The 21,910-nt window shown below is 44.5% G+C and overlaps 1 protein-coding gene across 6 annotated transcripts; it reads left to right on the plus strand.

The window, feature by feature from the left end:
- The first annotated feature begins 1,692 nt into the window (after positions 1–1,692).
- LOC131193935 (lymphocyte antigen 6E-like) lies at positions 1,693–21,658 on the plus strand. 6 transcript variants are annotated; one of them, XM_058174393.1, is made up of 4 exons: positions 1,693–1,912; positions 3,446–3,565; positions 19,584–19,705; positions 21,504–21,658. In XM_058174393.1, exons 1-3 carry the CDS (start codon positions 1,771–1,773, stop codon positions 19,658–19,660), a joined length of 339 nt encoding a protein of 112 aa, XP_058030376.1. In that variant the 5' UTR covers positions 1,693–1,770; the 3' UTR covers positions 19,661–19,705; positions 21,504–21,658. The 6 variants fall into 6 exon arrangements, with proteins under 6 accessions (XP_058030376.1, XP_058030378.1, XP_058030377.1 ...); XM_058174395.1 differs by lacking the exons at positions 19,584–19,705; positions 21,504–21,658 and adding an exon at positions 4,060–4,332 and having other exon boundaries at positions 1,697–1,912; XM_058174394.1 differs by lacking the exons at positions 19,584–19,705; positions 21,504–21,658 and adding an exon at positions 8,999–9,564 and having other exon boundaries at positions 1,699–1,912.
- Positions 21,659–21,910: the final 252 nt, after the last annotated feature.

Consider the following 21,910-nt stretch of genomic DNA (forward strand, 5'->3'; position numbering starts at 1 on the left):
ACCTCACCCCATTCCTAAGAATTATCTGTAAGGGGCGTGGATAAGGGACCGCCTACTGCGTGGATAAGGGACCGCCTACTGCCACCTATAGCCTCCCATCGGCCTGTGCTCTCCCCTAGGGAGGGCCTCCTCAGAGTGCCGTCAGCCAAGCAATGTAGACTGGCGGCCCCCAGGCGGAGGGCCTTCTCTGTGGGGGCTCCTGCCCTTTGGAACGAGTTGCCTCCTGGGTTGCGCCAACTCCTGACCTCCGGTCTTTTAAACGCGAGCTCGAGACTTTTTTATTTCACCGTGCGGGGCTAGCCTGATGAAAAATTTTAAGTTGGGGGTTTTATGGTGGTTTTGTATTAGTTTTATCTTTATTGGGCCATTTTATAATCAGTTTTTTAATTATGTTTTTAACTCTTGTTTTGTGTATGTTTTTATTGGCTGTAAACTGTCCTGAGTCCTTTGGGAGAAGGGCGGTATAAAAGTTTAATAAATAAATAAATAAATAAATAAACAAACAAACAAACAAACAAACAAATAAATAAATAAATAAATAAATAAATAAATAAATAAGAGCACCAGCGTGCCTACCATCCCTGTCCTAATGTTCCCTTTAATTGTATTCATTTTATGTATTCAATTCATGCTTATACTTATATATATTATCTAATACGTACCCAACAAATAAAATAAATAAGTAAAAATAAATAAAATAAACAGTCCTGGGCCGCATCAACAAAGGGATAGAATCAAGATCTGTCTTACATATTGGGAAAAAGAATCAGAACACAAAATGCAAGCTGAGTGGACATGACCTTGTAGATGACCCTCACTCTGTCAAGGACCTTGGAGTACTCATATCAAATGATCTAAGTGCCAAAGCCCACTGTAACAACATCGCCAAAAAGGCATTAAGTTGTAAACCTAATCTTGTGTAGCTTCGGTAATATTAGACTATTAACCAGAGCAGCGGTCACCAACCGGTGGTTCGCGGTGGCCAACTGCTGGTCCTTGAGAAAATTTTGGTGGTCCGTGGAGAAATCTTAGTATTTTTGCCCGTGCACCCTGGTGGAGGGGCTGCAGCGCAAGCAGGCCGAAACAGCGATTGCGATGGCTGGAAGCTGTGGGAGCGAAGCATTACTTGCACTTGTGCAGCATCAGCATTCCGCCTTGATATATTTGCCTAGCCGGTAGTGCAAAGCAGCCCTCGTCTCCTGCCGCTTGAGACTCGGAGCGGTAAAGGGTGTCTGGTCTGGGGAGCAGCCGGATTTTGCTCTCTATTGCGGATGTCAGATCGGCCCCCTGCAAGCTCTCATCTCTTGAGGAGCGCTCGTTGAAGTGGCGTGGGAAACTTTGGCTGGGCAGCAAAGCTGGCTGAGGAACTCTGGGAGTTGAAGTCCACAAGTCTTAAAGGGACCAAGGTTGGAGACCCCTGGTATATAAGACACAGCAACATTTCCACCCTCTTTTACGGGGGAAAATATGTCTTATACTCCAAAAAGTCCTGCATCATGAATAGCATCACGTTGACAGGAACGTGAGCGCCTCTGATCCAGGTGTCTTGCAAATCCAGTGATCTTCAGGTGATCTTCAGCTAGCCAATGACTTTCCCTAGGTAGAGAAGTGACAAGGTAAAGAGGAGGAGCTTTTGATGGTGGAGAAAGTGTTAGCGAGATGTTTTACCACACCTATTTTCTGGAGGCAACCAATCGATCTTCTCATTTGTACCTCCCAAAGGGGACGGCAAGACGAGATGACTCGCCCACAGATTCACAATGTTCACAAATGTTCCAGTTCTTTTGGATAAGTCCACCGCTTCATCAGGTTCTCCAAAGTTCACTCGAGGGTGTCAAGGAAGAAGGAGAACCTCCGACCATGAAGACCTACCTTGTCATTCTTGGTCTGCTGTTTCTGCTTAAAAATGAAGGTAAGCCTGCAATACTAACTAGACCAACACAACTGATTGCCAAAGTTAGCTTCAGGCACTGATAAAGTTACCCAACTCTATTTTTGATCTGTTCATTGACCTGAAGTATTATGTGTTGGGAGAGGTAGAACATTTCAAGAGTTCCAGTTCTATCAGTTGTTCAGTTACGAAGTCATATCCAACTCTTTGCGACTGCATGAAGCATAGCACACCAGGACCTGGTGTTCTCCATTGTTTCTCAGAGTTTGCTCAAAATTCACATTCCTTGTGTTGATGACACTATCTAACCATCTCCTCCTCTGCCATCTCCCTACTCCTTTGGCCTTCCATCTTTCCCGACATCAGGGTCTTCTCCAAGGAGTCCTCTCTTCCCATTTGGTGGCCAAAGCTTCAGTTTCTGTCCTTCCAAGGAACAGCCAGGGTTGGTTGGTTTCTTTTAGGATCGATTGATGGGGCCTCCTTGCAGTCCAAGTTGAAGACTCTCAAGAATCTTCTCAAACGCTAAAACCATATAATTGGAGGAAGCCGTTTATAGGAAAGCAAAGTTCACCCTCAAAGAATCTAAAATTCTCAAAAACTTTGACAGAGATAAAAAGCTTTATTGAGTATTATGATTAAAAGTATGAGAGCTAATGCAAAGTAAAAGAAGGTAAAAATAATACAGAAAAAAACAACAATATTTGCAAAGAAAGAAAGTGGTTTTATATAAAACAATATTTTCCCTGTTTGTCAGAAAAATGACTTTTATGTTTTTAGAGGCTATATTACCACTGTGAGCTTAGCCTGAATCTGCTGCTTGGCTCACCAGTTGACTGCAAAAAGCTTGATTCTTATAGTCTACTTTTAAGGAGTAGCTGTCTGGAGTACATATGGGCAATCCCATGATATCTCCTTTCTATGTGATTTCAGCGGTCAGGATCCACTCTCTGGCTGCTGATCTCTGCTGTAATGCCATTCTTGCACCTACAGGAACATGTAGCTCACCATGTCCTCACCAGAAGTCACAAACTGTAAAGTAAAAGAGGTAAAGATTTGTCCTGTCCAACTCTAGACATGGTGCTTATCTCTGTTTCTTGACCAAAGAAGACAGTTGTCCAAATCAATTTCTGTGGTCGTGTGGCCAGCATGACCGAAAGGCACAGAACGCTGTTACTTTCCCACCAAAGTGGTACCTATTTATCTACTCGCAGTTGCATGCTTTCAAACTGCTAGGTGGGCAGGAGCTGAGGCAAGTAACGGGAGCTCACCCCGTTTCACAGCACTCGGGTCTCAAACACAGCCTATCGTTTTCCAACTGGCAAGCTCGGCATCCTTAACTGCTGATCCTCCTTTAAAATACAATAACAATATAAATTGTTGATTTTGATCCTAGACCAGCAAGCAAAAGCTGAAAAGGTTCAAGGTAAGGATATTATACTCAGTTGGGGATTCAGAGGCCAAACCATATCTAGGAATGTTGGGGAAGGATATTTTCCAGACGTCGCTTTCCAGAGCTGAAATGCTCTTTCCTTGTTCCCTTCCTTCCTTCTGCAGTTTCCCCGCTGATCTGCTTCATGTGTGAGAACCAGCCCACCAACCTGCAGTGTCTCCATTTCGGAGAATGCAGTAAGGAAGAAGTGTTCTGTGTGACCGCCGTGGCCTCATATGAATTTGGTACGCTTCAGGCAGCTGGTTGCTGACCAGTTGGGGTGAAAATAATCTGGGCACCAGTTGTTTGGCATCAGTAGGGTTGCCCTACCCCAAAGACAGGGCAGCTGCAGAGAGAGAGAGCGGGGGAGGGAGGGAGGGAGGGAGAGAAACAGAGAGAAAAACAGAGAGAGAGAGAGAGAGAGAGTGAGAGAAACAGAGAGAATGTTCTATGTTGAGCATCAGTAGAATAAACAAGATAACCAATAGAATAACAGAGTTGGAAGGGACCTTGGAGGTCTTCTAGTCCAACTCCCTATCTAGCAGGAGATCCTATACCATTTCAGACAAGTGGATATCTAATCTCTTCTTGAAAACCTCCAGGGATGGAGCACCAACAACTTCTGGTGGCAAGCTGTGCCATCGATTGATGGTTCTCACTGTTAGGAAGTTTCTCCTTAATTCCAGATTGTTTCTCTCCTTGATTAGTTTCCATCCGTTGCTTCTTGTCCCACCTTCAGGTGCTTTGGAGAATAAGCTGACCTCCTCTTCTCTATGACAGCCCCTCAAATATTGGAAGACTTCTGTCATGTCACCCCCTAGTCCTTCTTTTCATTCAACTAGATATACCCAATTCCTGGAACCGTTCTTCTTATGTTTTGGCCTCCAGTTCCTTAATCATCTCTCTTGCTCTTCTCTGCACTGGACCACACAATTCAACTTGAAGCTGCAAATATTCTCGTGTAAAAGGGATATTGCTGCTTTCCATCTCACATTTTCAAGAGGCCAAGGAATAAAACTTGGGGGGTGGGGGGGGTGGGAGAGCATGAAAGGAGTATGATGGCCTGGTTAATTTAGAGAGGGTGTGTACAGGGGTGGGCTGCTGGGGGTTCGCTGGGGTTCAGGAGAACCTCTAGCTAAGATTCTGCGCAGTTCGGAAAGCCCCCAAATCCCACTCCTGGCTGGCCCTGCCTCCACCCTGCCCCTCCCCTCCCACGCGGCCGTTTTGGATGCAGGTAAATGCAGGGTGTGTTGGAGGCTTGGGGAGGGCAAAAAACTAACGGAAGTTCAGGAAGGCCGGAAACGGGCCTGTTTCTAGCTTCCAGAGGGCCTCCGGAGCCTGGGGAGGCCGTTTTTGCCTTCTGTTGTGTCTGCGCCCCCCAAGCCAGGCCCCCTGCCAGAAAGTGACTCAGAAAGTGAGGGGGAAGGGCCATCAGGACTTACCTTGGGAGCACCGGCTTCCCTGGCTCAGCTCCAGGAGCCAGAGGCAGGCCAGGTGGAGGAGATAACGAGGCCTCCGTCCCCTGACTCTTCCCCCCCAGGCCACGCCTCCAGACCCAGCTGATGGCAATCAGGCCTGGCTGGACCCTAGGTTTCGTAGGCAGGAGAGGCGGGAGCAACAGAAGCAAGGGTGGGGCAGGCCTAGGAAGTGCTGAGTCATGGAGCCACACCCCACAGGATATAAAAGCAGCGAGGGCTGCTATACCCCTTCATGGCAAGCAAATCAACTGCTTAACTAAGAGCTGAAGTACTGTTTGTTGACTCATCGGCGTCAAGGGTGATAACAGAGACACTTGGCAGACGCTCGCTAGTTTGCTGCCAGAGCTGATAGTGCCGGGTAATTAAGTCATCGCTCGGACGGAGGCGAGGGGGGACAGAACACTCTCCCAGAGGCTCGAGGAAAGCCTCTGGAGCCCGGGAAGAGCAAAAATGCCCCCCCCGTGGTTCAGGAGGCTGAATAGGCCACGCCCACCATGGCCACGCCCACCATGGCCACGCCCACCATGGCCACGCCCACCATGGCCACGCCCACCCAACAACCGGACAGAGAACCCCTTGCTAAAATTTTTGAAGCCCATCCCTGGATGTGCATCTAAATCATCTGCAAGAATCATGTTTTTCTTAGGCCTGAGTGAGGGCTTCAGAAATCACAGATAATTCCTTGTGTAAGTTTAATTAAACAACCCACTGATGGGCAGAGACCTTAATGCTCCAGGCTAATGTTCTTATGGCTTTATCCAACCAGTTTGGATAATGCAGCCTTTGGCTCAAGGGGTGTGGCTCAGTTGTGACGTTGTGACGCATCTTTTCACAATGTTTACACAGCTGTTATCCAAAGTTCAACAGCGTTGGAAGGAACCATATTAATGTATAATATAATATAATATAACAACAGAGTTGGAAGGGACCTTGGAGGCCTTCTAGTCCAACCCCCCGCCCAGGCAGGAAACCCTACACCATCTCAGTCAGATGGTTATCCAACATTTTCTTAAAAATTTCCAGTGTTGGAGCATTCACAACTTCTGCAGGCAAGTCGTTCCACTGATTAATTGTTCTGACTGTTAGGAAATTTCTCCTTAGTTCTAAGTTGCTTCTTTCTTTGATCAGTTTCCACCCATTGCTTCTTGTTCTACCCTCAGGTGCTTTGGAGAATGGCTGGACTCCCTCTTCTTTGTGGCAGCCCCTGAGATATTGGAACACTGCTATCATGTCTCCCCTAGTCGTTCTCGTCTAGGAACTTTTGCAGAATATAGAATAACAGAGTTGGAAGGGACCCTGGAGGTCTTCTAGTCCAACCCCCTGCCCAGGCAGGAAACCCTACACCATCTCAGTCAGATGGTTATCCAACATTTTCTTAAAAATTTCCAGTGTTGGAGCATTCACAACTTCTGCAGGCAAGTCGTTCCACTGATTAATTGTTCTAACTGTCAGGAAATTTCTCCTTAGTTCTAAGTTGCATCTCTCCTTGATTAGTTTCCACCCATTGCTTCTTGTTCTACCCTCAGGTGCTTTGGAGAATAGCTTGACTCCCTCTTCTTCGTGGCAGCCCCTGAGATATTGGAATACTGCTATCATGTCTCCCTAGTCGTTCTCGTCTAGGAACTTTTGCAGAATATAGAATAACAGAGTTGGAGGGGACCTGGGAGGCCTCCTACCCCACCCCCCCGCCCAGGCAGGAAACCCTACACCATCTCAGTCAGATGGTTATCCAACATTTTCTTAAAAATTTCCAGTGTTGGAGCATTCACAACTTCTGCAGGCAAGTCGTTCCACTGATTAATTGTTCTGACTGTTAGGAAATTTCTCCTTAGTTCTAAGTTGCTTCTTTCTTTGATCAGTTTCCACCCATTGCTTCTTGTTCTACCCTCAGGTGCTTTGGAGAATGGCTGGACTCCCTCTTCTTTGTGGCAGCCCCTGAGATATTGGAACACTGCTATCATGTCTCCCCTAGTCGTTCTCGTCTAGGAACTTTTGCAGAATATAGAATAACAGAGTTGGAAGGGACCCTGGAGGTCTTCTAGTCCAACCCCCTGCCCAGGCAGGAAACCCTACACCATCTCAGTCAGATGGTTATCCAACATTTTCTTAAAAATTTCCAGTGTTGGAACATTCACAACTTCTGCAGGGAAGTCATTCCACTTATTAATTGTTCTAACTGTCAGGAAATTTCTCCTTAGTTCTAAGTTGCATCTCTCCTTGATTAGTTTCCACCCATTGCTTCTTGTTCTACCCTCAGGTGCTTTGGAGAATAGCTTGACTCCCTCTTCTTTGGGGCAACCCCTGAGATATTGGAAGATGCTATCATGTCTCCCCTGGTCCTTCTTTTCCTTAAACTAGACATACCCAGTTCCTGCAACCGTTCTTCATATGTTTTAGCCTCCAGTCCCCTAATCATCTTTGTTGCTCTTCTCTGCACTCTTTCTAGAGTCTCAACATCTTTTTTACATCGTGGCGACCAAAACTGGATGCAATATTCCAAGTGTGGCCTTACCAAGGCATTATAAAGTGGCACTAACACTTCACGTGATCTTGATTCCATCCCTCTGTTTATGCAGCCCAGAACTGTGTTGGCTTTTTTGGCAGCTGCTGCACACGGCTGGCTCATATCTATCTATCTAAGATATTGATCTTACGTCCGACCCAAGATAAAAATCCCAGGCCACGTTGGACAAATAGATGCTCAACCTCTACAGACTTATGACCAAAATTTCTGCTGCTAAGCAAGACAGTCGTGAAAAGTGAATTTTGCCCCATTCTACGATCTTTCTTGCCGCAGTTGTTAAGTGAATCACTGCAGTTCAGTTAGTAACATGGTTGTTAAGTGAATCTGGCTTCCCCATTGGCTTTTTCTTGTCGGGCGCAAAACGGACGCTGCAACCGCCATAAATATGAGTCCATTGCCAACCCTCTGAATTTTGATCATGTGACCACAGGTAGTGTTGCAATGGTCGTAAGTGTGAAAAGCAGTCATAAGTCACTTCTTTCAGTGGCCTTGTAACTTCAAACAGTCAATAAACGAACTGTTGTAAGTCTAAAACTACTAGCGTATAAAATTCTCCAGTGATAGGATAGCAATGGCTTCAGGAGATTTTCACTTATGAATAGCTTTCATGGGCAGGAAATTCCTCCTTATTTTGAGTTTAGATCTCTTTCTATAAGGATTCCCATACTGGTTCTTCTCCTACAGCCAGGGACTCTAGAGAATATATCTACACCCTGTTCCCTGGTGTATTCAAGTATTAAAAGACTTCTGTCTTCTCTTCTTTAAATTAAAAAAACCCCAGTTATTTCCCCTGTTCTTATAATATATAACAACAGAGTTGGAAGGGACCCTGGAGGCCTTCTAGTCCAACCCCCTGCCCAGGCAGGAAACCCTACACCATCTCAGTCAGATGGTTATCCAACATTTTCTTAAAAATTTCCAGTGTTGGAGCATTCACAACTTCTGAAGGCAAGTCGTTCCACTGATTAATAGTTCTAACTGTCAGGAAATTTCTCCTTAGTTCTAAGTTGCTTCTCTCCTTGGTTAGTTTCCACCCATTGCTTCTTGTCCTGCCTTCAGGTGCTTTGGAGAAGAGCCCGACTCCCTCTTCTTTGTGGCAACTCCTGAGATATTGGAATACTGCTATCATGTCTCCCCTAGTCCTTCTTTTCATTAAACTAGACATACCGAGTTCCTGCAACCGTTCTTCATATGTTTTAGCCTCCAGTCCCCTAATCATCTTTGTTGCTCTTCTCTGAACTCTTTCTAGAGTCTCAACATCTTTTTTACATCGTGGCGACCAAAACTGAATGCAGTATTCCAAGTGTGGCCTTACCAAGGCATTATAAAGTGGAATATTAGATTCACCTTTCTTATTGTTAAGTTCCAAGGACTGGACCAGTAATAGGTTTCAATTTAGTTTGCTACCGGTTCGCTTGTGTGCACTCGCGCTCGTGTGTAATACTTCTACGCATGTCTGGGCAGGTGGCTAAAGCCTCCTGCCGTCTGTCAGAAATGGCGTAGGGTCTCCTGCTTGGGTAGTGGGATTGGACTAGATGATCTCCAAGGTCTATCATGTCTCCCCTAGTCCTTCTTTTTATTAAACTAGACATACCCAGTTCCTGCAACCATTCTTCATAGGTTTTAGCCTCCAATCCCCTAATCCTCTTTGTTGCTCTTCTCTGCACTCTTTCTAGAGTCTCAACATCTTCATCTCAACATCTTCATAGAATAGTTGGGTTCTTCTAAACCCTTCACCAGCTAGTCCTCCCCTGACCCTCTCTTCTTTGTGGCAGCCCCTCAAATATGGGAAGATCCAATGAAAAGAAGGATTAGGGGTGACATGATAGCGGTCTTCCCATATTTGAGGGGCTGCCACAAAGAAGGAGGAGTCAACTTATTCTCCAAAGCAATTGAAGGAAGAACAAGAAGCAACGGATGGAAACTAATCAAGGAGAGGAGCAACTTGGAATTAAGGAGAAACTTCCTAACTGTCAGAACAGTTAACCAGTGGAACAACTTGTCTCCAGAAGTTGTGGCTGCCTCAACAATGGAGGTTTTTAAGAAGAGATTGGACAACTCTTTGTCCAAAATGGTACAGGGTTTCCTGCTTGAGCAGGGAGTTAGACTAGAAGACTTCCAAGATCCCTTCTAACTTCGTTATTGTCTTCAAATTGGGTGGAATTTCTGTCAACGAACTCAATCCTCAATCCTTGTAGTCCCGTTGATGCATTATTACTCAAAATATATCAACTTACCACACTTTCAGCTCCTTCCTTGTGTCCTTCAGGCATGATGACCTTCAAAAAGAGAATCACCAAGAGATGCTCAGCCTTTTGTCCAGATCTTCAGATGGAGTTGGGCTTTGCTTCATTTGGGACCTCTTGTTGCCAACAATCCTGGTGTAATATTTGGGGATCTCTAGGGGAGAGGAATGCCACTCAGTGATGGGAATGGCCAACCATTGACCTGACCAGATCTTCTGATGTCAGAACTTGAAGAAGAGTAAGAAGTTACAAGAGCAAATAATAGATTCAAACTTAATGTTAACCGCTTCAATCTTGATTGCAGAAAATATGACTTTTGTAACAGAGTTGTTAATGCCTGGAATAAACTACCTGACTCTGTGGTCTCTTCTCAAACTCCCAAAAGCTTTAACCAAAAACTGTCTACTATTGACCTCACCCCATTCCTAAGAGGACTATAAGGGGCGTGCATAAGAGCACAAAAGTACCTACCGTTCCTGTTCTATTGTTTCCTTTTATTATATATACGCTTATGTGTTGTATAGTTGTTTCATGCTTATGCTTGTATATACTGTTGTGACAAAATAAAATAAAGTAAAATAAAAAAAGTTACCAAAGAAGGACAGCAGCTTCTTGGCTTTCATCTCTTCGCAGGGGTTCCAGGAGAGGGATGCAGGGGGAAGAGATGGAGACAAATGTTAGCCACTTCTCCAGAACATCTCTAGAACGAATCCCATCTCCTCATTTGGCAACTTGTGTTTTTATAAATAGGCAAATGTTATGAGATTTACCGAGTAGCAAAATCCTTTGCCTGACAGATCTACTTTTCTATCTCTGGTACTTTGTGATATGCCCATTTCCAAAATGGTCTACCATAGCTTCTCCACACAAAGAAGCTCTGAAATTTAGAGTCTCAAGTCAAAAATCTCAGCTAGCTCAGCCACAGTTGTGTCAGACGCCATGAGACGAAACAAGCCAACTTGGTTTTCCTTCCGATAGTGACTTCGTTTCTTAGGTCTTGTTGTGACTTGTCCTCCCTCCTTTCCTCAGTCAGGCCCCTCCCGTCTCCACCCGGGCCTGTTATCAGACTCCAAGTCTGATAATGAAGATGAACGGCCTGTCATGCCTCCAGCCCCATGCCCGGAGAGGATTCCAGGAATGAACAAACAAACCCGATAAACTTCACTCATATGGCATGTGTTCCTTTGGCTCAGCAGTCAGAGGAAGCCAGCCATGGATCGGAATTGCTCGGGACTACTCCTTCTGACCCCTCCCTTTCTCAAACAGCAGAAGACAATTCAAAGTGGGAGGATCCTCGCTTCCGGAGATCTGAGAGGTGACACCAGCAGAAGGAAGGGAGGGGCAGGCCTGGATAAATGCTGAGTCATGGAGCCACACCCCACAGCCTATATAAAGGACCTGCTTTTGGCATTCCAACATTGAGTCAAGCAAAGTCTTATCTAGTTTGCTGATATCGGACTCTATCGCTGAAGTCACAACTTGGACTCCTGCCTGCCCTGATAAACCTCGAAGGAATTTGGCAAGCTGCAGAGGCTTCGTTGCCACGTTTGATATGGACTTCCTTGACCCGGTCGTCGGCGGTGGAGGGGGACACGACAGGTCTACTACAACCGGGTCTCAGTAAAGTCGAGGTCTCTCTGTACAAAGTCAGCGCTGAGAGCTTCTGCCTCTCAGCCCCTTTTAAACATCCCGCGCTGCTCATGCCCCGCCCCATGGCTGAACTGCTCCATTGATTGGACGCACAGCCGGTCTCTCCCTCCTCGTCTGAGAGTCCCAGCTGCCACGTCATCTGCTAAATCCCGGAACTAAAGCAGCTCTTCCTAACTCCCAGCCCTCATCTCCCTCTATCCTGGCCACCAGTATGTTGATTCCTTTCCCATGCTTGCCAAATGCAAGTCCTCGATATGTCATCCCTTTGGATTAGGGGCTGTTCTCATGATCCGTACCCCTGTAGCATCATGTGTCGAGCCGGAGTTGGGCTCGACAAAAAATCATCTACTGTGGTTTCTCCCACTCAAAGAAATTCTGAAATTTAGGACCTCACATCAAAGATGGTCTACCATTTTACTTTTTAAATTTTATTTATTTTGTCGAGTACATATTAGATAATATATATAAGCATGAATTGAATACATAAAATGAATACAATTAAAGGGAACATTAGGACAGGGACGGTAGGCACACTGGTGCTCTTATGCACGCCCCTTACAGACCTCTTAGGAATGGGGTGAGGTCAACAGTAGACAGTGTAAGGTTAAAGTTTTTGGAGTTTGGGGATGAGACCACAGAGTCTGGTAGTGCATTCCAGGCATTAACAACTCTGTTACTGAAGTCATATTTTCTGCAATCAAGTTTGGAGCGGTTCACTTTAAGTTTGCATCTATTGTGTGCTCGTGTATTGTTGTGGTTGAAGCTGAAGTAGTCATTGACAGGTAGGACATTGTAGCAGATGATTTTATGAGCTATGCTTAGGTCATACCGAAGGCGGCGTAGTTCTAAATTTTCTAAACCCAGAATTTCAAGTTTGGTGGCATAAGGTATTTTGTTGCGAGCAGAGGAGTGGAGGACTCTTCTCGTGAAATATCTCTGGACTCTCTCAATTATATTAATGTCCGATATGCAGTGCAAGTTCCAAACAGACGAGCTGTATTTGAGAATTGGTCTAGCAAATGTTTTGTATGCTCTGGTTAGTAGTGTGATATTACTGGAGAAGAAGCTACGCAAGATTAGGTTTACAACTCTTAATGCCTTTTTGGTGATGTTGTTACAGTGGGCTTTGGCACTTAGATCATTTGATATGAGTACTCCAAGGTCCATTGCTTCTCCCACTTGAAGTTATGAAATTTAGGGCATCAAAAATGATCTATGGTAGCTTCTCCTACTCATTGAAGCTCTGAAATTTAGGGTCTCCAGTAAAAAAGGATCTACCTCAGCCTTTCCCACTCAAAAAATCTGAAATTTGGGGTCTCACATCCAAAATTATACACAATTGCTTCTCCCACTCAAAGGAAGTCTGAAATGTAGGGTCTCAAGTCAAAAATGGTCTACCATAGCTACTGTCATTCAAAGGATGAAATTTAGAGACTTATGTCAAAAATGATCTCGGATAACTTCTCCCATTCAAAGAACCTCTCAATTTTTTTAGTGAAAAGTTGCATTTTGTACAGTTAATATGGTTATATTACTATATTCTCACTGGAAAGTCTTTGGATGAAATCTAGATATAGCCTTGACTTGCATATGGTTATCTATAGTTTATCAAGAAGAATGTTTAGGTTTTCAAAATGCACAGATCCAGGAATGAATGGTGTGGATGGAATTTGCATTACACCACGTTAGACTATAATTATATTTAATAGACTATATTAAAGGCCTGGTGACTAACACATAGGAAGAACTGTTGCAGATTTGGGTTTGACTACTCTAGAAAAAAGAAGGACTAGGGGAGACATGATAGCAGTGTTCCAATATTTGAGGGGCTGCCACAAAGAAGAGTGTGGTAAACTTATTTTCCAAAGCACGAAAAGGCAGGACAATGGATGGAATCTAATGAAGATGAGAACCAACCTGGAATTAAGGAGAAACTTCCTAACAGTGAGGACAATTAAGCAGTGGAACAGCTTGCCACCAGAAGTTGTGGGTGCTTCATCACCAAAGGACATTTTAAGAAGAGATTGGACAACCATCAATCTGAAATGGTATATGATTTGCTGCTTGAGAAAGGGGCTGGACTAGAAGACCTCCAAGGTCCCTTCCATCTATTCTGATTCTAAATGGCTGGCTGGTTTGCACCTAGGGCAATGTGTGAACAACACCATTGGGTCTGAATTAACTCCAGGTCCAAGCTGTGGAGTTATTTATTATTATTTATTTATTTATTAATCAAACTTTCATACCGCACCATCTCCCGCAGGACTCAGGGCGGTTCACAGCCATGTTAAAATACAACAATATAATAAATAACAATATAAAACCAAATTAAAACTAAATATTTTAATGGCCAAATCACTAAAACGGTAGAAACCGATTAAAAACCCATTTAAAATTTAACTAAAATATTTCTTAGGCTAGTCCAGCTCGCTGAAATAAAAAAAGTCTTCAGTTCACGTCTGAAGGCCCGGAGGTCGGGGAGTTGTCATAACCCCGAAGGAAGCTCGTTCCACAGGGCCGGTGCTGCCACAGAAAAGGCCCTCCCCCTGGGGGTCGCCAACCTGCATTGTTTGGTCGAGGGCACCCTGAGGAGGCCCGCTCTGTGGGAGCGCACAGGTCGTTGGGAGGCTATCGGTGGCAGAAGGTGGTCTCATAGATATCCCAGTCCTAAGCCATGGAGCGCTTTAAAGGTGGTGACCAAAACCTTGAATTGCACCCGGAAGGTCACCGGCAGCCAGTGTAGGCCGCGCAGGATGGGTGTTATGTGGGAGCAGCGCGGTGCTCCCTCTATCACCCGCGCGGCCGCATTCTGGACTAGCTGGAGCCTCCTGGTGCTCTTCAAGGGGAGCCCCATGTAGAGAGCATTGCAATAGTCCAGGCAAGAAGTGACGAGGGCATGAGTGACCGTGCGTAAGGCGTCCCGGTCAAGGAAGGGGCGCAACTGGCGGATCAGGTGAACCTGATAAAATGCTCCCCTGGCGACGGCTGTCAAATGTTCCTCTAAGGACAGCCGATCGTCCAGGAGAACGCCTAAGTTGCGCACTCCTCCCTTGGGGGTCAGTACTTCCACCCCAACAGTCAGCGATGGTGTAAGCTGACTGTACCCGGACGCCGGAACCCAAAGCCACTCTGTCTTGGAAGGGTTGAGTCGGAGCCTGTTCCTCCCCAGGTTTCTCAACCTTGACAACCGTAAGAGGTCTGGATGAGCCAACGATGTGCAGTGGCAGCCAAAAAAAGCCAATGTAATTCTAAATTGCAGAAGGATTAAAAGAAAAATAGAATCAAGATCAAAGGCGGTACTAATACCACTCTATAAAGCCTTAGTAAGGCCACGCCTAGAATACTGCATCCAGTTTTGGTCACCACACTATAAAAAAGATGTGGAGACTGTAGAAAAAATGCATAGAAGAGCAACCAGGATGATTAGGGAACTGGAGGATCAAACATATGAAGAATGGTTGCAGGAACTGGGCATGGTTAGTCTAGTGAAGAGAAGGACCAGGGGAGACATGATAGCATCTTCCAATATTTGAAGGGCTGCCACAGAGAGGAGGGGGTCAAGCTATTTTCCAAGGCACTTGAAGGCCAGACAAGGAATTATGGATGGAAACTGACCAACGAGAGATTCAACCTGGAAATAAGGAGGAATTTTCTGACAGTGAGAACAGCCAACCGATGGAACAGAAGTTGCCTTTAGAAGTTGTGGGAGCTTCATCCCTGGAAGCTTTCAAGAAGAGGCTGGACTGTCATTTGCCAGAAATGGTATAGGGTCTCCTGCTTGGGTGGGTGGGGGGTTTGGACTAGATGACCTCCAAAGTGTCTGTTAATCTGTAGAAATGTTCCTTTAAGAAGTTTAAATACTTCCTGAAGAACTTCCGCCTAAGACATCAATACAATTGAATGTGTCCAGAAATATTTTACAAGAAGAGTTCTCCACTCCTCTGAATACAACAAAATACCTTATGCCACCAGACTTGAAATCTTGGGTTTAGAAAACTTGGAACTCCGCCGCCTTCAACAGGACCTGAGTTTAACTCATAGAATCATCTATTGCAATGTCCTTCCTGTTGAAGACTACTTCAGCTTCAATCGCAACAATACAAGAGCAAACAATAGATTTAAACTTAATGTTAACCGCTTCAATCTTGATTGCAGAAAATATGACTTTTGTAACAGAGTTGTTAATGCTTGGAACACACTACCTGACTCTGTGGTCTCCTCTCCAACTCCTAAAAGTTTAACCAAAAACCCTCTACTATTGACCTCACCCCATTCCTAAGAGGACTATAAGGGGCGTGCATAAGAGCACAAACGTGCCTACCGTTCCTGTCCTATTGTTTTCTTTCATTATATCCAATTAATATAGTTATTGCACACTTATGCTTATATATATATGCTTATATATTATATAGTTACTTTCATGCTTATGCTTATATATACTGTTGTGGCAAAATAAATAAATAAATAAATAAATAAGTTGAGGTTTCAAATGCTGGCAACTGTCAGGTCACAAGCAACCACTAGGTGGGGTTTTGGAATAAGGAGCTTTGATCCTCTTGCACAATTGAATGCAAATTAGATGTGCAACCAAAATGATCGATGTGACAGGCTGGACCTGTTGGTACTTAGTAATTCACCTCTTTCTGAACACCTGATCATTTCTAGAATACGGCTCGCCTGTTTGGAGCCCTCACCACATCTCTGACATCAATACAATTGAACGTGTCCAGAAATATTTTACAAGAAGAGTTCTCCATTCCTCTGAAAACAACAAGATATCTTATCCCACCAGACTCGAAATCCTAGGCTTAGAAAACTTGGAACTCCGTCGCCTTCGACAAGACCTAAGCTTAACTCACAGAATCATCTATTGTAATGTCCTTCCTGTCAAAGACTACTTCAACTTTAATTGCAATAATACTAGAGCAACTAATAGATTTAAACTTAATGTCAACCGCTTTAATCTAGATTGCAGAAAATATGACTTCTGCAACAGAATCATCAGTGCTTGGAATACTTTACCTGACTCTGTGGTCTCTTCCCATAATCCTAAAAGCTTTAACCAAAAACTTTCTACTATTGACCTCACCCCATTCCTAAGAGGACCATAAGGGGCGTGCATAAGTGCACAAACGTGCCTACCGTTCCTGTCCTATTGTTTTTCTTTTCTTCTTTCTATATATATGCTTATACCTCCTTATATTTACCCATATATATTTATATACTATATAATCTTTTGTATGACATATTGTTGTGACAAAATATTTATTTTTATTTTATTTATTTACATTTATATCCTGCCCTTCTCCGAAGACTCAGGGCGGCTTACAATGTATAAGGCAATAGTCTCATTCTATTTGTATATTTACAAAGTCAACTTATTGCCCCCCGCAACAATCTGGGTCCTCATTTTACCTACCTTATAAAGGATGGAAGGCTGAGTCAACCTTGGGCCGGGCTTGAACCTGCAGTAATTGCAGGCTACTGTGTTCTAATAACAGGCTTTACCAGCCTGAGCTATTATGGCCCTAATTATTTATTTTATTTATAAAATAAATAAATAAATAAATAAATAAATAAATAAATAAATAAATAAATAAATAAAAAAAAACATTTTGGCCTTCTGAGCATACTCTGTGCTCCTTCTTAGCTCAACATATGCAACCTGGAGCCGTTTCCAGACCGTCCTTGACTTACAACTTGTTCCTTTAGCGACCGTTCAAAGTTACAAGATCAGAGAAAAGAGTGACCATTTTTATGACCGTTTTCCACACTTACGACTGTTGCAACATCCCCCGTGGTGATGTGACCCAAATTCAGACGCTTGGCTACCGACTCATGTTTATGACGGGTGCAGTGTCCCCTTTAGCGACCTTCTGACAAGCAAAGTCTAGGGGGAAGCCAGATTCACACTCAACAACGGTGTTACTACCTGAACAACTGGAATGATTCACTTAGCAACGGTGGCAAGAAAGGTCGTAAAATAGGGCAAAACTCACTTAACAAATGTCTGGAGAGCCATCTGTCAGAAATGGTGTAGGGTCTCCTGCTTGAGCAGGGGGTTGGACTAGATGACCTTCAAGGTCCTTTCCGGCTCTGTCGTTCTGTCTATGTCTCACTTAGCGACAGAAATTTGGGGCTCAATTGTGGTCGTAAATCGAGGAATACCTGTATTCAAGTATGGGCTAATCCTTGTCTTATGACCAGAACCGAGCCCAAAATTTTTGTTGCTAAGCGAGTCAGTGGTTAAAAGGAGCGGCGCCTTGTTTTACAACCTTCCTTGCCAACGTCGTTAAGTGAATCGCTGCAGTTGATAAGGTAGTAACTTGGTTGTTAAGTGAATCTGGCTTCCCCCTTGATTTTGCTCGTCAGAAGGTCGCAAAGGGGATCCCACGACCCCTTTGGGACACGGCCGCTGTCATAAATGCGAGTCAGTTGGTCACATGACCATGGGGATGCTGCAACAGTCGTAAGTGTGGAAAATGGTCATAAGTCACTTTTTCAGGGCTGTTGTATCTACAAATGGTCCCTGAATGAACGGTTGTAATTCAAGGACATCCTGTATTGTTCAAAAGGTTTCTTCTCTGCGTTGTTGACACCCCCCCTCTTTTAATTCATTGATGGAAATCAGATATAAAACACTCTTTCTAGGGTTGTATAATCCTGTTTTTTAATTGGACGTGGTGGCTCAGGGGCTAGGACGTTGAGCTTGTCGATTGAAAGGTTGGCAGTTCAGCCGTTCGAATCCCGAGTGCTGCCGTGTAACGGGGTGAGCTCCCGTTACTTGTCCCAGCTTCTGCCAACCTAGCAGTTCGAAAGCAGGTAAAAAATGCAAGTAGAAAAAATAGGGGCCACCTTTGGTGGGAAGGGAACAGCATTCCGTGCGCCTTTGGCATTGAGTCATGCCGGCCACATGACCATGGAGACGTCTTCGGACAGCGCTGGCTCTTCGGCTTTGAAACGGAGATGAGCACCGCCCCCTAGAGTCAGGAACAACTAGCACGTATGTGCGAGGGGAACCTTTTCCTTTATCTTTATACCTATTAATATAATATATAATAATATATAATATAATATAATAATATAACAACAGAGTTGGAAGGGACCTTGGAGGCCTTCTAGTCCAACCCCCTGCCCAGGCAGGAAACCCTACACCATCTCAGTCAGATGGTTATCCAACATTTTCTTAAAAAATTCCAGTGTTGGAGCATTCACAACTTCTGCAGGTAAGTCGTTCCACTTATTGATTGTTCTAACTGTCAGGAAATTTCTCCTTAGTTCTAAGTTGCTTCTCTCCTTGATCAGTTTCCACCCATTGCTTCTTGTTCTACCCTCAGGTGCTTTGGAGAATAGCTTGACTCCCTCTTCTTTGTGGCAGCCCCTGAGATATTGGAAGACTGCTATCATGTCTCCCCTAGTCCTTCTTTTTATTAAATTAGGCATACCGAGTTCCTGCAACCGTTCTTCATATGTTTTAGCCTCCAGTCCCCTCATCATCTTGGTTGCTCTTCTCTGCACTCTTTCTAGAGTCTCAGCATCTTTTTTACATCGTGGCGACCAAAACTGGATGCAGTATTCCAAGTGTGGCCTTACCAAGGCATTATAAAGTGGAATATTAGATTCACCTTTCTTATTGTTAAGTTCCAAGGACTGGACCAGTAATAGGTTTCAATTTAGTTTGCTACCGGTTCGCTTGTGTGCACTCGCGCTCGTGTGTAACACTTTTACGCATGTCCGGGCAGGTGGGTAGAGCCTCCTGCCGTCTGTCAGAAATGGCGTAGGGTCTCCTGCTTGGGTAGTGGGATTGGACTAGATGATCTCCAAGGTCCCTTCCAACTCTGTTATTCTGTTACTTAATGTTGACTCAGCCTTCCATCCATCCAAGGTCAGTAAATGCAGTCATGTGACTTTGTAAGCAACCTGGTGAAATGTGTTGTGCAAACTAGAAAGTGTGAAGTTAAATAAGGACGCTTTAAGACAACTGTGACTCATCTCCTCCTCCGCCAAAGTGTTCAGGATTATGGGTTTAGATGTTATAATGTCATTAGGATGATGGGGGTAGATGAAATAACCTCATTTGGTTCCAAAACTGCCAGTTAGGAGGTCAGCCCTATGATTTTATTTCTTTTCTTTTGTGGATTTACAGAACTGTGATAGAATTCAGGGGTAGGAAGGTCTTCTGGCCCAACTCCCCTGCCAAAAGCAGGAATTCTCAGACCACCACAAACAAATAACTTTCTGATCGTTGCTTGAGGATCTACAATGTTGAAGCTACCACAATCTCCAGAGGATAAGAACACAGTGATAGAAGCGAATATTTGAAACTCCGGGTTCAAATGAGGGGCGTTTGGTTGTTTTCTTGCAGAAGGTGCTCATCTCCGTTTCAAAGCCGAAGAGCCAGTGCTGTCCGAAGACGTCTCCGTGGTCATGTGGCCGGCATGACTCAACGCCAAAGGCACATGGAACGCTGTTACCTTCCCACCAAAGGTGGTCCCTATTTTTCTACTTGCATTTTTTAATGTGCTTTCGAACTGCTAGGTTGGCAGAAGGTGGGACAAGTCATGGGAGCTCACCCCGTTATGCGGCGCTAGGGATTCGAACCGCTGAACTGCAGACCTTTCAATCGACAAGCTCAGGGTCTTAGCCACTGAGCCAAAGAGGCTATTAGGGAATTTATTTATTTATTTATTAGATTTTTATACCGCCCTTCTCCCGAAGGACTCAGGGCGGTGTACAGCCAAAGATAAAAAGTTGATATACATACAATTTAAAACCAAGATTTAAAACTAAGCAAATTACAAAAAGGCCAATATTAAAATTTAAAAATTTAAAAAACCCTAAGACAATAAAAACCCAATTTAAAATTAATAAAACTATTATGTCAGTCCCGCTTGAATAAATAGGTGTGTTTTTAGCTCACGGCAAAAGGTCCGAAGATCAGGCACTTGGCGTAGGCCAGGGGGAAGTTCATTCCATAGCGTCGGGGCTCCAACAGAGAAGGCCCTGCCCCTGGGGGCCGCCAGCCGACATTGTTTGGCGGACGGCACCCTGAGAAGACCCTCTCTGTGGGAGCGTACGGGTCGGTGGGAGGCATAAGGTAACAGCAGGCGGTCTCGTAAGTACCCGGGTCCCAAGCCATGGAGCGCTTTAAAGGCGGTAACCAAAATCTTGAAGCGCACCCAAAAGACCACAGGAAGCCAGTGCAAACTGCGTAGTAGTGATGTTACATGGGAGCCACGAGTGGCTCCCATTACTACTCGCGCAGCCGCATTCTGGACTAACTGCAGTCTCGGGTGCACCTCAAGGGCAGCCCCATGTAGAGAGCATTGCAATAATCCAACTGAGACGTAACCAGAGCGTGAGTGACCGTGCATAAGGCATCCCGGTCAAGGAAGGGACGCAACTGGCAAACCAAGCGAACTTGGTAAAAGGAATGGTTACTACTCAGTAGCTAATAAAGAACCCTAACCCACCAACACTGATAGGACAAGCCATCAGAAAATAAGTTGAGAGCAAACCACAGTCCTAGCACTAATGATGTTTCCTAGTTGGGTGATGAAATGTTTGCAAGAAAACCATCGAGCTCAGAGAACACCAAGGACCCTATAGTCCTCCTCCTCCTCCTCCTCCTCCTCCTCCTCCTCCTCCTCCTCCTCCTCCTCCTCCTCCTCCTCTCCATAAACCCCTCTTTTTTCTAACATCCTGATGATGTTACCTAGTTGGGTAATAAAACGTTTGCAACAAAACCACTAACCGCAGACAGCACCAAGGACCTCCACCACCACCTCCTCCTCCTCCTCCTCCTCCTCCTCCCTCTCCTCCTCCTCCTCCTCCTCCTCCTCCTCCTCCTAATATCTTGATGATATTACCTCACCCCATCCCTAAGAGGTCCGTAAGGGGTGTGCATAAGAGCACCCGCGTGCCTACCGTCCCTGTCCTTTGTTCCTTTTTTTACTTACTCTTTACTTATGATTGATAAATAAATAAATATAAAATAAAATAAAATAAAATAAAATAAATAGTTGGGTAATGAAACCTCTGCAAAAAACCCCCACCAAGCTCAGAAAGCACAAAGGAACCTTCATAGGAACATAGGTTAATCCAATATACTTTAGGAACATTTTACCTACAACGCAACTATTAAGTGTTGCTTGCTTGTCAGCTCCCGCCTGGCTAAGTAGATTCGCAACAAATACTTCTGGAAAAACTTGAATGTTGACTTCCCATACCTGTTCCCAGATGCCTGAGTTCCCCAGCTCATTAACACTGTTTTCCGGTACTGCAGGAATGTGAGACTCAACCTGCCAACTTCACGAGAACTTGAACGTTGAAACTTCACCTTCACTTCATGGCAAAAAAAGGCAATTGTAAAGGAAAACAGCTAAACTCTGAACTTTCTATTACTTGGCACTTTTTTTTTCTTATTTAAAATATTGAAGATTCTTTGTTATGTTCTGCCATGGTTTGTTCGTAGTAATTATCGGCTTAAAATTTCTTTAGCCCCGTCAACCTAGGTGTTCTAAATCAGGTCAAAGCGTCACGTCATGCAGTACAGGTAGTCCTTGACTTACGACCATGACGGAGCTCACACTTGATGTCGCTGAGTGAGAAATTTGTTCTGGGAGGTTTGTGCCATTTCGTGATTTTTCTTGACAAAGTTGTTAAGTAAATCGCTGCGGTTGTTAAATGAAG

Source organism: Ahaetulla prasina, chromosome 3, assembly GCF_028640845.1.
Source record: "Ahaetulla prasina isolate Xishuangbanna chromosome 3, ASM2864084v1, whole genome shotgun sequence".
NCBI lineage: Eukaryota > Metazoa > Chordata > Lepidosauria > Squamata > Colubridae > Ahaetulla > Ahaetulla prasina.